The sequence below is a fragment of the Achroia grisella genome, unplaced genomic scaffold (genome assembly GCF_030625045.1).
Source record: "Achroia grisella isolate CSIRO2021 unplaced genomic scaffold, CSIRO_AGI_Agris_v1 utg906, whole genome shotgun sequence".
Taxonomy (NCBI): domain Eukaryota; kingdom Metazoa; phylum Arthropoda; class Insecta; order Lepidoptera; family Pyralidae; genus Achroia; species Achroia grisella.
The window spans coordinates 2,019,010-2,036,601 of NW_026713064.1; the positions used below are offsets into that span (position 1 = coordinate 2,019,010).

The 17,592-nt window shown below is 31.6% G+C and overlaps 1 protein-coding gene across 4 annotated transcripts in view; it reads right to left on the reverse strand.

Annotated features, from left to right (window-relative positions):
- The window catches only part of LOC131853884 (carbohydrate sulfotransferase 11), a 54,314-nt gene that overhangs the window by 15,070 nt on the left and 21,652 nt on the right, over window positions 1–17,592 (reverse strand). For 3 of the 4 annotated variants that reach the window (XM_059204965.1, XM_059204964.1, XM_059204963.1), the window contains exon 3: window positions 16,861–16,938. The exons of the other annotated variant lie outside the window; for it this stretch is intronic. In XM_059204965.1, the coding sequence (XP_059060948.1) occupies window positions 16,861–16,938 (78 nt within the window). The remainder of the gene's footprint in view (window positions 1–16,860; window positions 16,939–17,592) is intronic. 4 annotated transcript variants of the gene reach the window in all.

Here is a 17,592-nt window from a genome sequence, read left to right on the forward strand (position 1 = left end):
TGAGGGCATAATTTCTACTGTAAGAGTCGCAATACAAAACCTAACCTAACCTACCTTTCTGTATACTATATTAGTCTGGGGTCAAAGTTTTTAATGTAGAGACCATAATACGAAACCTAACCTAACCTACCTTTTTGTTTACTATATTATTCTGAGGGCATAATTTCTACTGTAAGAGTCGCAATACAAAACCTAACCTAACCTACCTTTCTGTATACTATATTAGTCTGGGGTCAAAGTGTTTAATGTAGAGATCATAATACGAAACCTAACCTAACCTACCTTTTTGTTTACTATATTATTCTGAGGGCATAATTTCTACTGTAAGAGTCGCAATACAAAACCTAACCTAACCTACCTTTCTGTATACTATATTAGTTTGGGGTCAAAGTTTTTAATGTAGAGATCATAATACGAAACCTAACCTAACCTACTTTTTTGTTTACTATATTATTCTGAGGGCATAATTTCTACTGTAAGAGTCGCAATACAAAATAACCTAACCGACCTTTCTATATACCATTTCGACCTATGGCTTTAATTTTTATTGCATGGTCACAATACAAAACCTCACATTACCTACCTTTCTGTATACTATATTAATTTGGGTTCACAGTTTCTAATGTAGAAATCATAATACAAAACCTAACCTAACCTACCTTTTTGTATACTATATTATTCTGAGGCCATAATTTCTACTGTAAGAGTCGCAATACAAAACCTAACCTAACCTACCATTCTATATACCATTTCGACTTTTTATTTTTTTTTATTTTGGCTTAGCTACCCGGGTGACAAAAACATTTCGTCCATACATTGTCAACTCCTTCTAATAGTTTACTATGAAAACCGATGTAACATCTTACATCGGTTTTCATAGTAAAGTTTTCCAAATAATTTTGATAAAAGCATTAGGGTTATTATTTATCGTAGGTAAAGGACCTATGATAAATAATAACCACTCAACACTCTTTTAATTAAAATATCATAAATATTAAAATCGGAGAAAGTTTTTAGCGCTGGCAATACTAAGATTCAATGCCATCCCATAAAAGCGGACTCGCTGCATGGTTACCATGTACCAAAATAAAAAAATCTTCCAAATTTTGTTCAAAGTCAACCTCGGCGGCCATCTTGGATTTTTCCATTTTGATACTTCTGACGTATATATTACATGACGACAGATATATTTCGTCCATATATTGTACAGAGACACGGTCCTTTTAAAATATTCGGTCGGTTCCTTAGTAAATATTACTTTCTACGAAAATCTATGCATGGTGTTGCCCCCTAATTTTACAAAAAATTGCATAAAACTATTAAGATGAGATTTATTATAGATACCCGTCACTTTTATGTTTAAATGTCGAAAAAAAATTTCCCACATTTAAGGTTTGCAAAATTACCCAAAAATCGGGGAAAATTTGTAGCCTAGATAATATTTCGAATCGAAATCTACCATGGCTCAATAAAGGTCGACTCGCTGCAGGGAAGCCAGGTACCCCAAAATATATTCCTAAATTTATCATCAGAGATAAAATACTTAAACTCGGCCGCCATCTTGGATTTTTCCTTTTTGAATATTTTTAACTTATCCACTTTGGTGACAGTAACATTTCCAAACATAGTACAGAGCTAAGGTGACTCCTTCTAGTAGTTTCTTAGTACTGTTTACTATGAAAATTAGTTAATACTTCGCACCGAGAGTTTCCATTCCTCAATACAAGTCAATTCGTTGCAGGGATGATAGGTGCCACAAAACTGAATTTTAAAAAGTTCTTAAAATTGTCATCATAGATAAAGTATAATTCGGCCGCCATCTTGGATTTTTCCTATTGAAATACTTTTAACATATACACAGAGCCCAGGTTACATACACCTAGGAGTTCCTTAGTACGGTTTACTATGAAAATCGATGTATGGTGTTGCCAGGAGGTTTTGACAAAAACCACCTAGGGCCCTTTGGGGGATGATTTTGGACCAACGCTCATAACTGTTTTGTTCAACTTAACGAAAAAAATAATTTCCCACGTTTTTTAATTTTTCTCCGAAACTAACCCAAAATCGGGGTATTTTTTTAGACCAGGTAATATTTTCCATCGAGAGTTCCCACTGCTCCATAAAAGTCAACTCGCTGCAAGGATTAAATGTACCCCAAAATTGAATTTTAAAAAGTCCCTAAAATTGTCAACATAAATTAAGTACCCTAACTCGGCCGCGATCTTAGATTTTTACTTTTTAATACTTTTGACGTATTCACCCAAATGACAGAAACATTTCGTTCATACATTGTATAGAGCCTCGGTGACTCCTTCTAGTACTATTCTCTAAGAAAACTGATGTAAGGTGTTGCCAGATAATTCTGACAAAAAACCAGCTAAAATCAATAGGGGGATTGTTTTTGACAGATTTTCATCATTCTTTTGTTTGAAATGTCCAAAAAATATTTTCCCACTTTTTAGGACCTATCTCAAAAATTACCCTATAATCGGGGAAAATTTTCATACCAGGTAATACTTTGTGTGGAAACACATCATCTCTCCATAGAAGTCGACTGGCTGTGGGGTTGCCAAGTGTCCTAAAACTACATTTAAAAATATCCCAAATTTTCTCCGAAAAGCAAAACTCCCCTATCTCTGCCGCCATTTTGGATTTTTACTTCTTAATACTTTTGACGTATTCACCCTAGTAGCAGAAACATTTCGTCCATACATTATGTAGAGCCTCGGTGACTTCTTCTTGTACTATTCCCTAAGAAAACTGATCTGAGGTGTTGCCAGATAATTTTGACAAAAACCACCAAAAATCCTTAAGGGGATGACTTTTGACAGATTTTCATCATTCTTTTGTTTGAAATGTCGAAAAAAAATTTTCCCACTTTTTAGGACCTGTCTCAAAAAATACCCCAAAATCGGGGAAAATTTTCATACCAGGTAATACTTTGTGTCAAGAGACATCATCTCTCCATAGAAGTCGACTCGCTGCGGGGTTGCCATGTGTCCTAAAACAACATTTAAAAATGTCCCAAATTTCTCCGAAAAGCAAAACTCCCCTATCTGCGCCGCCATCTTGGATTTCTAAAATTTCATAATTTTCCCTAGAGGCCGGGTCCTTTGGCTATCCGACGCCGCACAGTCTGTTGAGCTAGCACACTCGTAGGTACCCTATCAATTTCAGTTTTTGAAGCTACATCTCAATTTCAAAATTTGTACCATGTTGTATGGGTGTTGCCAGCAAATATCGATAAAATCCACCTAAACCCCTTCGGGGGACGATTTTTGGTAGACCAACAAGACTTTTTCATTTAAAATGTCGAAAAAAATTTTTCCCACTTTATGGGACTTTTCTCCAAATTTAACCCAAAATCGGGGAAATTTTTTAGGCTTTATAAACCTTTCTACTGAGAGTTATCCAAGTCCGTAGGAAGAGACAAGCTTCGAGGTTGCCATGTGCAGCAAAAACGCGATTGAAAATATCCCAAAATTTTTCCAAAAACTTAATCTCCCATAGCTTGGCCGCCATCTTGGATTTCTGAAATTTCATAATTTTCCCTAGAGGCCGGGTCTTTCAGCCTCCCAATGCCCTACAATAGGGATCGGTAGCATCCCCGCAAGTACCCTAGGAATTTCAGTTTTTGGAGAGACCCCTATTTCTATTTTGGTCAAACCATGTATGGGTGTTGCCAGCAAATTTCAACAAAACCCACCTAAAACCCTTTAGGGGATGTTTTTCAATAGGCCTTGATGTCTCTTTTGTCAAAAATGTCGAAAAAATTTTTTCCCACTTTTTGGACCATTTCTCCCAAATTACCCCAAATTCGGGAATTCTTTTTAGCGCTGGCAATACTTTATACCGAGACCCATCATCGCCCCATAGAAGCCGACTCGCTGCGGGGTTGCCCTGTACCTAAAAAATGACTTTAAAAATAATCCGGATTTTTAGGACCAATTTCACACGCCCCCAACTCGGCGGCCATCTTGGATTTTCGAAATTTCATAATTTTCCCTAGAGGCCGGGTCCTTCAACTTTCCTATGCCCTACAACCGGTGTCGCCAGCACCCCCGCAACTACCCTGGGAATTTCGGTTTTTGAAACCCTAGAAAATTTTCAACCAGTTTTTGGCAATTTTTTCGCCGCCATCTTGGATTTAAATTTTTTGTTTTTACGCCATATTCTGGGTCCCGCCGAGACGTGCCAAATCACTCTTTGAACGGAATCGATCCGAGCGAAACTGTAAAAGTTAGCCGCCATCTTTGTCCGCCATCTTGGATTTTCCCAAATTTCGGAATTTTCTCGTGGTCACCCTAGCCAAAGGAACATTTCCCCCATACATCGTCTCGACCCCCGGACGCTCCTTCTGGGAGAACAACTATGTCAATCAGTGAGTGAGTCACCGTAATGCAGCTTTATATATTATAGATTATAAAGATGTAAACTTTGTAAATTTGTGAGGTTGTAGGGGCTAACATTTGGATCTACTAAACTCATTTTGAAAATTCTTTTACCAGTGACAAGCCACATTATGTGTGAGTGGCATAAGCTATACCTATATTAACCCGAAATATATAAAGATTTTTTCGTAGTAGTCAGATTTGCAAAGTAAGTCGGAGAAAAACGGTCTAACGAAAGCTAAATAATATCTATGTTATTAACTATTTTTATTTAGCAATCAGCAATAAAATTACGATCAATAAAGTAAATAAACGTTAGTTGTTTATTGTAAACTATTGTAATAATGCATTCAGTTGCACGAAGGGGTTGTAGGCTTTGGTTTATTCATTAAATGCACAGCGAAAGTGAACCCTATGTGTTTGTAATAAAATCGTTTCAGCAACAAACTCTTGTTTGTTGTGACCTATATAAAACATTCTATGGGTAATAAAGCGGCAATCGATTTGTTTGCTTCAGTGGCAACATACTATAACGACCTAATGATACTTCGTAATTGTGGACGGATCGTTTGAGTCAATTTGATGTTGTTTCGATGTTCAGCATTTGAGTATTGATGAATCGGCTTAGCCTAGTAACCTGAATAATAAACAATAGAGACTATATATGTATTACACATTCTTTTTATTGAAATAGTAAATAAGCTGTCGGTATCGCCTGATGGAAAGTAACCGTCGCTGTTATACCATGGAAATCACAAGGTGCCTCTTATGAGTTGGTATTCCGGACAACTCAGGTTTGTAATTGCTCTGCCTTATAACACGCTCAATTGGAACACGACCATAAAGCAAGCTACTTGGCGACAGAAATAATAGAGACAGAGGGACTATGTACCTGCATGACTACCACAACTAACTTAACTATAGATAAATATTTTTACTTAGTATTCAGATAATAACACATATTGATATTGATAAATTTTGATAGCTATTTCTAGTTTTTAATCGCGCATTTATGGCCCTATTCTTTCGTACTTACATTATTGGTAAAAACTGCATGAAAGCTAGACTAGGGACTGTATGCACATATTAGACTCATATACGTATGCATACTATGACAATAAGTCCTAAAATAAATGCGTTTGTGTGTTATTCGTTATTTATTATACTTTTAGAATTCATTCATAATTTTTAGTATAGGTAGTACATACTCTGTCTTCTAGTAGACAGTCTGATATCTACAGGATTTTTTTCTAGGCCTGCGAGAACTTAACCAACAACAAACACGATTTAATCATTTGTTTTAAGATATCATAATAATTTGACAACATTTAGAAATTAATGATAAAATGTAAAGATAAATACTTAGTAATTTGTTAGTAGTAATAAAGTTAAATATAGGTAACAATTAAATCAAATTGTGATTTTGTATATAATCACGTACCTACATATATTTTGCCCAATCATTTTCAATCTTCAGAGATTCATGGCTTCTAAATCTCTAAATTCTCAGATCACAGACTAGACAACATCATTTTATTCGATTGAGTACTAAATTAGACCAAATAGCACAATATCACAGATAACAACTTTAATTTCCCACGAGATGGCAAAGCTATAGACTTTAAAAGCAATTTACAATATCTTCTTTTTATATCCTAAGATAATCCATATTTTTCTTAATTAAGGTGTAATATACTTCTGCGGTTCCCATAAGTTCTAATATGACCCGAATCCATTTAATTTACATCACATAGCTTCCAATTCACTGATGTCATTTTATATCTACTGTCTACCTACGCAAAGGGACCTATTACCTACACGCGATCCCAAAAGTGTGTTTTAGCATACTCTTTTACTAAAGTTCTGTAATTGATTAGAAATTATCATATCTACCATATATCTATATATCCATGAACTATTGCAATAACTATTGTAAGGGTAAAGGTCAGTGTACGTAATTTTAATTCTAAAAAGAAAGCGACTACCAAATTATCCAATTAATAAATGAGTACATACCTAATTAAATGTATAGCAGGTAGAATTCCAAACATCATATCGCTATATACAAGTGTATATACAAGTGTCAAATATACTTGTTATTATTGAGTAAGCAGTAAGTACTCTTTTGACTGACATAATTATGTGTAACTTGTTTTTTTTATCACAGTAATTTATTCATATAGGACATTTAAGTCACTTCAGTTATTCCAGTTTTCTTTTATTCTTCGTATTTTATATTATGAACTTGAATATTATGGGAAGAGTTTCCAATTCAATTAAATTTTAGTAAAGTATTTTTACTAATCTAAACTCAATCAGTTCAATGCATACCTATCTATTGCTATATATAGGGTTTATTCTCATACAGTTACGATTAATAAAAATTAAATGTAGAAAAATAAATTGTAATGTAAGTAATAGTTTTACAAGTTTTATAATTTACTTATTAAATTCTTTGGATATAAACTGTATAGAAAAGACTATTAGAAATAAGCTCTAATAACAAATTTTTTTTGATGTGTAACTAATTGAATGTAACTGACCTGAAATATGTAATATATATAGAACAATCGAGAAGTCCGCAATTTGGACTCAGTTATGAGCTCATTGTTTGCTACATAATATAGCGACGGCCTCAGGCGACTTCTAACTTATTCAATAAATCTACCAGACAGGTCAAACATTAATCTTGTTAACACTATTTTCCATGAACACTTCTTTCAGTCGACTCTTAAGTTGTTGGTCGTTATGTAAATACACCGTTATTATATATATATATATATATAATTATATATATAGGCACTAAGTCTGGTTGTGGTATTTTTATTCATTATCTACTTTATTGTAATTTTACGATGTTTTCTGTTACTTATAATAAATATCTCAATAGTATATTTATGTGTATATTCATTAAAAAAAATAAAGTACTGGATTCATAAAAAGTACATACATGCTTTTAAATTTTTATTAATTGCGTAATAAGTGTTTTATCATAATTTTTCGAATTAAGTAAATAGAAATAAAAATAATATAAAACAGTTCAATCAAACTTAATTCGGTTTAGTACACTAGGGCTCCGCCCGTCCGCTTTCCTTGGACGTTAATCACTTCGAGAGTTCTAAGACATTACTGTATATAACATTACAGTATTATTCATAGTTATTCTATAATAATTCAGTCGTTTAATCGTGAAAATATAGATGGACGGACACACTTTGATTTTATATTAGTAATAATAATGGATACGGACTAACTATAATAATACAATATAAAGCGATACTTATTATTGTTAAATTGTCTCTAATAAGCATGCATTTGAACAGTCATTGTACTGAATTGCATGATAATGCTATAGTTTGTTCCAGTCAATGATATATGGTGCATTATGTTACAAAAACGCACACACCTTTATAGTAATTTTCTTATTATCTTTAACTATTCTACGTACAAAGTTGTCTGCGTTTCTTTTGCTTTGTGGACTGTGTTTTGGTTTCACGGTTTCGGTGAGATATGGCAATTGACTTATGAAGTACGGAGGCATGATGCATTAGTCCTACAGAAAGACTACGCTGAAGGATTACACGGGTTTATATACATGTGTATGTTGCTACGTTCCATGAAATGATGGTGGTTACATAATTAAAAAAAAGTATTATATGACTATTACCATCATTTATTCGAACGTCAGTCTTGATAAATAATAGAACGTACCGTTTGCTACACATTACGGTTTGAAAAAAGCCAAACATTAAAAATTTGATGACTTCTTTTTTGTTTTAATATGAACTTTAAATATATAGCAATAAGGATGATAAGAGTATGAGTCTAATTTATTTACGAATGATATTTATCACCGAAACACCATTCATGGAGCGTTTATAGCATGGCAGTTGAAACTCACTTTATGATGGTCATTTGAATTAAGTTTATTTTGAGGCTTTCTTGAGGATTTTTGTCTATAGGGTAATAAAAAGATAATGATTTAGTATCCTCAACATTTGGCCATGGTAATATTAATTATACTCGTAATGATGTCTGCCACCTGTTTATAGAAGATACTTTGTAGGTTTTGTATTTTTTTTTTAATATAATATTCCCTACTACACTAGTGCCAAGTAAGGATATGTCCCTACTATTATTTAAGTGTATTTTGAACTATGTTTAAAGACTAAATTGAGAAGAATAGACTCGAATAGAGTTGTATATATATACACTTTTAAATGCATTTTAATTGCATGTTTAATTTGTAACGTGCAAATTTTTAAAAATATGAAATTATGCTTTTTGTCATAACCTAACCCGCTGTGGGTTAGGTTATGAAAATATTCAATGTCTATGTATACTAGGTTTAATATTTTGCTTAATCTGTAATATGTATATATAATAGTAAACAGTTTATATACTTGTCCGCACTGACTGGTTACTCTATCAGTACATATAGTATACCTTAAATAGTTGGGCCCATGTAGAAATAAACTTTTATGTATAGACTCGTTTTATCAGCTGCATTTACCATGAAAGGATTTCCCGAAATACTAGCGGGAGATAACGGTTACGCGCAGGGACAGGCGCAGTAAACTTATTGATAATCATTTCACAGACACATTGTCACATAAACTGAACGAACGATCAGGTACATATACCGTATCCGGAAAACCACAGAGGATAAAATACTACGAAGTATTGGAATGGAATTTTGGGATATGTATTATTCATAATTTCTTCAACACACAAAGAATACCATTTACCGAACTAACGGGTCGTTTTAGGTTGAAACAGTTGTTTCTATTAATATTTTACTGTTACAAAACTTCTATTCAAACAACAAACTGACACTTTCAATAAAGTTGCACCTTTGTATAGTAAAGTTACATGGCACTCAGGCATATCAGGAATTCCCCGTTCCACATGAGTTTGCCAAGCTTGCTTGAGACTAGAACCAAACTGCTTCGCCGCATCCGTTCGCATCTATTGTTTACGACCACCGTTTGAGGGCTGAGCACAAAGTGAAGTAATATACTCTTTTTCTACTTTATAGTTGGTCTATCTCTAGTCGTATGACATTCGAAATTCATGTTGCTTTTTTGCGAATCACAAATTTGATTTGTGATTCGTATTCGTTAATTCATAGTTTCCAAATAAAATATTTAACAAAATCGGTTCACGTTGCATTAACTTCATAAGGAAAGAAAAATACAGTCAAGGTACTTTTAAAAAGTACGGTTGTAAATTAGTTTAAATTAATTTGCACAAAAACCGAGGTAGACATTGTACATAGTTATAATTCTGTCGCTTATATAATATATTCTTATTCTCTTTATATACGTGACAGTTTAGGTGGGATATCCTATATATATAAACTTAATGCTTAGAAATGCCAATACATGAGAGCAAGCACATAAAAAAATCTGTCTCGATATATTCGATATACAATTTACATCAACTAATCTTACCTTCAAATGTAGAGCCATCTTAAGATAGGATTAGTTGTTGTAAATTGTTATGTCCTTATTATCTATTTTCTTTTGTCCTATCTTTGTAACTAACTTTTTCCTGCCTTCAAGAGACTGCTAATCCAGTTCTCCGGGGGTTTTGCCGTTAGAGTCGATTTTGGAGCAAATTGGCCGGCCTTGAGGCCTCAACCTCTCCCTTGTAAGGGAGTGTGGATGATCCCGTTCTTTTAAATGAGAGCACATATAAGAAAATATGAGAGCTACCACCAGTGTTATAATATATTCTATAATGACTATGGACATAATATATTCTATAATGCTTATATACATATTAGAGAAGGTGCATCGAAAGTGGCATTTGCGTCAGCTTCTTTGCCACTTAGACATTCTAAACAAATATTAAACAATAAACAAATAGCACAAAAGAAAATATTCCTTGGTTATCTAACCTTGTAATCGATTCAATGCATTTGTTAATTTTTGATGTTAATCATTTATGTTTTTCATAACCTTTATTTTTTTAGATCATTATCAATCGTGATCTATCAATAATAGATGGTAAAGTCAACTAACTACAATGAATGGAAATGTACAATAAATAGAAGCGATTCATTTAAAATAGATCAAAGTTTTATTGATGGTTATTGTCCCATGATTACAACTAAATGACAGATGGCTACATTATTGTAATTTCACTTTTTTATGTGTAATTATAGACATAGAGTTCCAACTTTGAATTTAATTCTACAGATAAATAAAATTGAGGTGTCTGTTTGTAATATTGAAATAACTCTTTTTTACATGTAGTGTATCAATATAAATACGGTACATACATGTCTATATGTCTGTTTGTTCCGGCTAATCTCTGAAATGGCTGGACCGATTTTGATGGGACTTTTTTTGCAAGTAGCTGATGTAATAAGGAGTAATTTAGACTACTTTTATTTTATAAAAAAAAATTAAATTCCTCACTGATAAAGTCGCGGGAACAGCTAGTATTGTATAATATCCTAATAAAGAATATTATACTATAGTATTTTTGTATATTACGATATTATAAAATGCAGATTTATTGTGTAATATTTCCTGATCGGTTTATTATACACGCTGTTACCCACGATTTCATTTGCTTTATTTTAAGTTAAAAGGTAGTCTATACCTGCATCATACGACAGTATATCTTCACGACAAATTTCAATAAGACACAGTCGTCCGTTTAGTTCTCAAACAGACAGACAGACGAACACAATTTCGATACTGTAATACTACAATATTTATTCTAATATATAGCGAAACTGTTTGTCTGTTTGTTAACATTTCACAACTAAACGGCTGAATACATCTTCCTGAAACTTGTATATATAAGTATATTGTATCACGAATACGGAAAGCGCTGATAACGGATAACTTATAAAACAAGTTGTATATCTAATATAATAATACACTTCCTTTTCTTTGATAATGCTCAGATGCTATAATGCTTTCAAAAAGGTGATTGAAATCCATTTCTACATTGCTCGCTTTATTATACACTAATTGGCCTACATTATTAATAGGTAAAACAAACTGAAATTCAATTTCATTAGTGTAATTTATCATTCATAAACCTTGTTTATATGCTGTAATTTGTTAAACAAGCGTAACAAATTGCCATTATAATAATGACCAGTTATTTGAAGGTTTTATCAGAGCAAAGCATGAATATATAAAACGTTAAAAACCTTCTTATTTTTAACCTATTGTTGAAAGGAGGTTCTTAAAATGGCAATATGTTTTTTGTGTGTATTCGCTACAATGGGGTTCACTCTAGTCTGATCTTAGAAACATTATTCGAGAGCAAATCCCGACTTTATATAAACTTGGTGACGTAAGAATCGCGGGCGTTACAGGATGACATTGTCTTTGGTGCTCTTTATATAGGCAAGCAGACAGCTTGCCTGTCATGAAATGTTGTATGGAAGTATCGTCATTTTTAAAGCTTGAAGCTTGAAACTTATTTTTTTAACACTTGTCCTTTTTCAGGGTCTATACTTTCATTTAAATAGATGAGTAGTTATGGCGTGAATGCGCGACATGACAGAATTACTTTCGAATTTATAATATTAGTAAGGAGTAAGGATTTTTGTTTCATTACGTTGATGATTTTCTATGTAAGTATAGACAGGGATTACATGTTAATTATATTTCTAAACTAGCTACTCGCCCCAACTCGCTTTATATATATAAGCCTTCCTTTGAATAACTCTATCTATTTAAAAAACCGCTTCAAAATCCATTGCGTAGTTTTAAAGATTTAAGCATATACCTATAGGGACATACAATGACAGCGACTTTGTTTTATACCATGTACTAATGATAACTGTAACGATACTTTGTAACTGTATGATAATGATGATATACATTTAATATAAAATGGATTGTTTACTGTTTCTTTTTAAATTTGAATCTGTACAATATGGCGACAGTGACGACGTGTTTATTTTTATGTAGTCTCTCCATGGAGAGGTTCCGATGCAGCCAATTTACTGTCGCACTGCGCCATTCGGCACTTTAATCTAGGGCTGCCATCCGTCACCACTCCGATTTGAAACTAACGTTCAGCATCTTAAAAGTGGACAGTAATTACCTTCTTTTCGTTTATTAATACAAAAAGTTTTATCGTTTAATCAAATTTTTTTATATAATGTAATTAGAATTTTTCGTGCACTTTTCTCATATTCAGAATGTATGTCAGTTTATCTGTTTTTTACCTGTTTACGACTAACGGTTGAACAGATATTAATCAAATTTAATGTAGAATAAGGGAGTCTTGTCATGTGGTCCATGTACTTTTAATATTATAGCAACCCTAGTGTTACTGCCTCCTTGTATTGACTCTTCTGTAACCCTCGAAAATATAAAATATTATGGAGTAAGTTTATCTTATGTTGTATACATGTTGTGTACAAGTACATGTAATATCCTTTTGTATGTTATAACATAATCTTAATACTGTAATATTATTACCTCTTATAATATTAAATGTAAAAATCTATGTGAAGTGTACACATATTTTGTTTTTATAGTAATGTAAATTGTAGGTAAGTATTAGAGACGTGATATAAAACACTTCAGATTCAGTCATTTCAGACAACAAATAAAGCAGCTTCTTCGACAGTTTGTTTACTATTTGTGTGTTATAATAAAAAAACACACAAATGGTAAAAAACTGTCGAACAAGCTGCTTTATATTATTATATACAATGGCATAAAGTACCAGTTTAAATAAAAAGACATTTCTAGTTATTTATGTAACAATTTGTTGGAAGTGTATAATATATGATTACTTACTTTATTATAACAAAAATATGTTATCAAAATAACTAAAACTATTGTAAGCTTATAAGCTCTAGTATGAAAAAGATTATAATAGAATCATCGACAAATTACAATAAATAGTAAGCTGGGTATACTAGATGTTACGCTAATAATGTAATTTACATATGCTATTTTTTAATCTGTTAAGTAATTTCTGGAGATTAACCAATATAAATAAAAAATAAAATCTTTACTCTTTAATTGGATAATATTTATCGTAATTACTTTACATACCTATATTCTTCGCAGCGGTTACCGTAAATTTTAATAGGGCGCTGACTGAAAAGTGTACTCTGCTTCACATCTAATGGACTCCCATTAATTAACGTAGGGTTTCTATTGCATAACTTGAGCTCTTGGAAGCCAGAAATATCAGATATAATTTAGCAAAAGGTTTAGTAAAGTGCAATCGAAGAGCAAAAAGTTAATAAATCATTTTACAAAACTATTATAAATAATTTAATATTAATATGCTACTGTATCGCTAATTATCAGAAATATATATATATATGCACCCATACCTAATATATATTGGACGGGAAATCGGCGGGTTTCACTGGCGGCGATTTTGTTATCGTGTTTTATTATCAATAAGTGTTATATTTACGCATATGTTTTGACAATTTAATTGTAAACATTTGTACATATGTTGCGACTGCGTAATTTTCCGTAGGTCAATAATATCTACCTATGTATCTGTTACTATATATTATTATATCATAAAAATATGAATATTAATAGAAAACTCATACCAAACTGTTTATTTTTTTGTGAAATATATTTGAAAAGTTTATTTTAATTTTAATTCAGTAGTTGATATTGTGGTAATATTACTAAAGAACTGAAAAAAAGAATTTTCAACCCACTTAATTATATATATTATGATTATTATATTATTTATAATTGCTAACTTATATCAGTAACAGGTAGTATCTAAACATTAAAAATAACCTGGACAAAGTGATAAAGCTTATCGTCCAGAAAATAGGTAAGAATTCAACAAATAGTTAAACAGACACATATTCTAATTTTTTGACCTCTATAGCATGCACACATGTAATATACAACATACATAGGTACAACATACACAGTAGCATAATAAAAAAAAATTGCTATACATATTTACGACTAAATAATAAAAGTATATACTCGTACTTAATAAATAACTATAATGTTGGTAGGTACTTATTATTGTAAGACCATCAGTTAGGTTTATTTAGGTAAATATATTAAACTTTTTAGCCACAAAGTAAATAAAACCGTATAATTTAAGTTATAAATATAAGACTCTTGTATATTCTTCGTAATGGGAATTTACACATACACCAAGTGTGAAGAAACTACATATGTTTATAACTCGATCGATATTAACACTTTTTGTGTGTGCTATATAAAAGTCAGAATAAAACTAGCACAATGGCCTACCAATTATCTTTTCTTATTATAGTAGGTTCCTTATAATTATGTTGTACAGTAGAATTTTATTTTTTATTTTTGTTATATCCGATTAACTAGAAATAAACTGTTTGTACGTTACCCAATAATACCTATATATTCCCATTCGGACTTCACCTATTTTGTTATAATAGACATATTAGATCTATGTTAAACTACCATTCAAATGACGAAAAGTTTTCAAATAGGTACATACAAAATACATAGAAAAATTGAAATTTTTATTTTCAGATATTGTTAGTATATTATTATTGCGTATTTTAGTCTTCCAAATAGAATGACAAATTTATTTTAGACTGCTGCTTGCTGTTCCCAGCAATAAACATAGATTAAAATACTCATTTGTTAATGGCATTTATTTAACCGTTACTGCAGTGACCTGAGGTTGCGACATGAATACCGATAGGTACACGTACCGACCTACGGTTGCTCTTTGACATTCATTCATTGTAGTCTCTATACACCGTCTTGAAATAGTAATCAATATTTCGAACGATTATAACTGTATGTATAAAATTAAAAAAATTACCTTTAAATAATATAAAAAAGAAACATTAAAAATCAACGAATATATGCATTATGTGACATTTATTAAATATTATTTTTTATTTTGAAGTTAAGAGTAAACGAAGGGAATATAAAACAACACCATGTGAGAGCTCGAAATGAATACATACATATGCCTTATACTTGGGTAAATTTGATTCTATAGCGACTGTGTACATATTGACATTACATCTTTTTAAATAATAGGCGTATAGCTATAATATATGCTCATGCATGACATAGTATTTGGCTATACGATAGTATATATAAGTAGCAGGAATACGGCTTATGATGCTACTGTAAGGCTTTCATGTAGAGATAACTCTACATGTTCGGACGGTGCAGCTAGCCAAAAATGTAGGTTAATTGTAGGTAATAGACACTAGTTGGAGATAGAACTATTTGTTACTAGTAAAAAAGTAAAATTAGTTGCCATTTCAAATAAGATGGAGGTTCGTAATTGAACAGTAATTTTTCGTTTGCTTTAATATTTATTATTTGTATTATCATGTTGTTCAGTCAGACATTTTATTTATTCACGTAAAATGTATCTATTCAATATTTAAATTATGAAAATATATTTTAAAGAAACAAAAAATATGTTTAAAAGATGTGTCTCTTAAACATATTTTTTAACAAATCTTATTATTAAACATTCTAACAATAGTGTATATCTATTTTTATATCATTACGCAGTTAACATAATAATAAACACATAATATCAAACTTGCATGATTTTATTACATTAATCAACTCTGTTTATTGAGTGTTTTAGATTAATTCAATGAATGAACAATTATATTTCGTGCACAGTCGTTACCCAGACCTTTTAGCAGTTAGTTCCATTTAAGCCAGTGTTGCCAGATTATCGTCTTGCTTTCCGCCCAAATTTTCCCCATAATCCTGCTAAAAATCAGGTTTTGAAGAAAAATCCCCCCAAATTTGGGGGGAAAACATTTAATCTGGCATCACTGATTTAAGCATTGGTGCAAGTGTTAGCATTGGTTAGGTGTCTTGTGACAAACGCTCCAAAACATCTCATTCCAACTCCAACCAACTTTTAAGGCTTTGATGAAACTCACGCTTGAATTACTATTTGAAATATCTTTAGTACTTATAAAGTAAGATTAATAATCTTAAGCTCACATTAGCATAGCATAATATTCAAATAATAATAAGCAAGAAATCATTGCTTTTGTAATCTTTTCAAATTATGAAACCTATCACCGTCAATCCAAAGAAGCAATATTTAATATCGGACTAGAAGTGAAGTTTACTGGTATGTATTTAATATACACAGAGATAGGATAGTTATAGAAGTTAAATTAACCCCTTAATACATCAGTCTTGTCATGTTTAAGGGATATACAATAATTCCTGAGCTTATAATATGGATGCCTTATATTCACTCCATTTATTATAAGACCGTATGATTCTAAAGTACTAGATTAAATAAAACATTTAATGACAATATAACACGCGAAATAAAATTCAAGTTTTAGTTACATTAAGTGAATTCTCACGTGACAAGACAAAAATAATATTAGTACATCGGTTTCAAATTTCATCAAATCTTTATTGTTGTCCCAAACATGATATGAGATCAAATTGGTGTAAGTTGGACGAGTGTTGGGAGTTGGTAATCTCAAGTCCGTTACCTGAGTCCGTGATAATGTAGGTGTTGTTATCACGAATGTGGGCGCATAATACGTCCCGTTTATTTTATAGAAGTCGCTCTGTAAAAAAAGAAATTTAACCTGAAATCTTGATTGATTGCCTTTTAACCATTGGAGATATTTTATTCGTCTTCAGTTTTGCATATTATATATTTATACTCGTAGCTATGTGTCGTGTTAGGAATTTTTGAGGCTCTTATACCAATACAAATAGGGTTCATGGATCTCATTAGATCTTAATTATGATTACGAAATTGACTTATCTAATATAATGTATAAACAGCTAAACTTCTCACGAATAAACGAACCCAAGTTAACTAGAAGAGTATTTAGGTATATTTTTTAAGTGAAGGAAATGTATTAAAACCAGATGACAAAAAATTTGAATAATTACTTATTAAACTATTTTGTCACCTGGTTTCAATTTATGAGTTTATTAAACGTTTGACGTTTCTATAAATAAGAGGGTTAGTTTAACAATTTTCAATGTACATTACATTTTTTATATTGGATCTATTCGTGTCACTGTAATTATGACAAGTTCAAATCATCCGTTCAAAAAAAGAACACGGAGGCATTTAATACGGTGCTGCAAATAGCTCCATTATAAAAAATCATGGGTGATTCACAGCATATTGTGAACGGTACCATTGAAAATGACCATTTGAGCGGTTCACACCGTTGTTATATAATACACGTATATAAAACATCCGA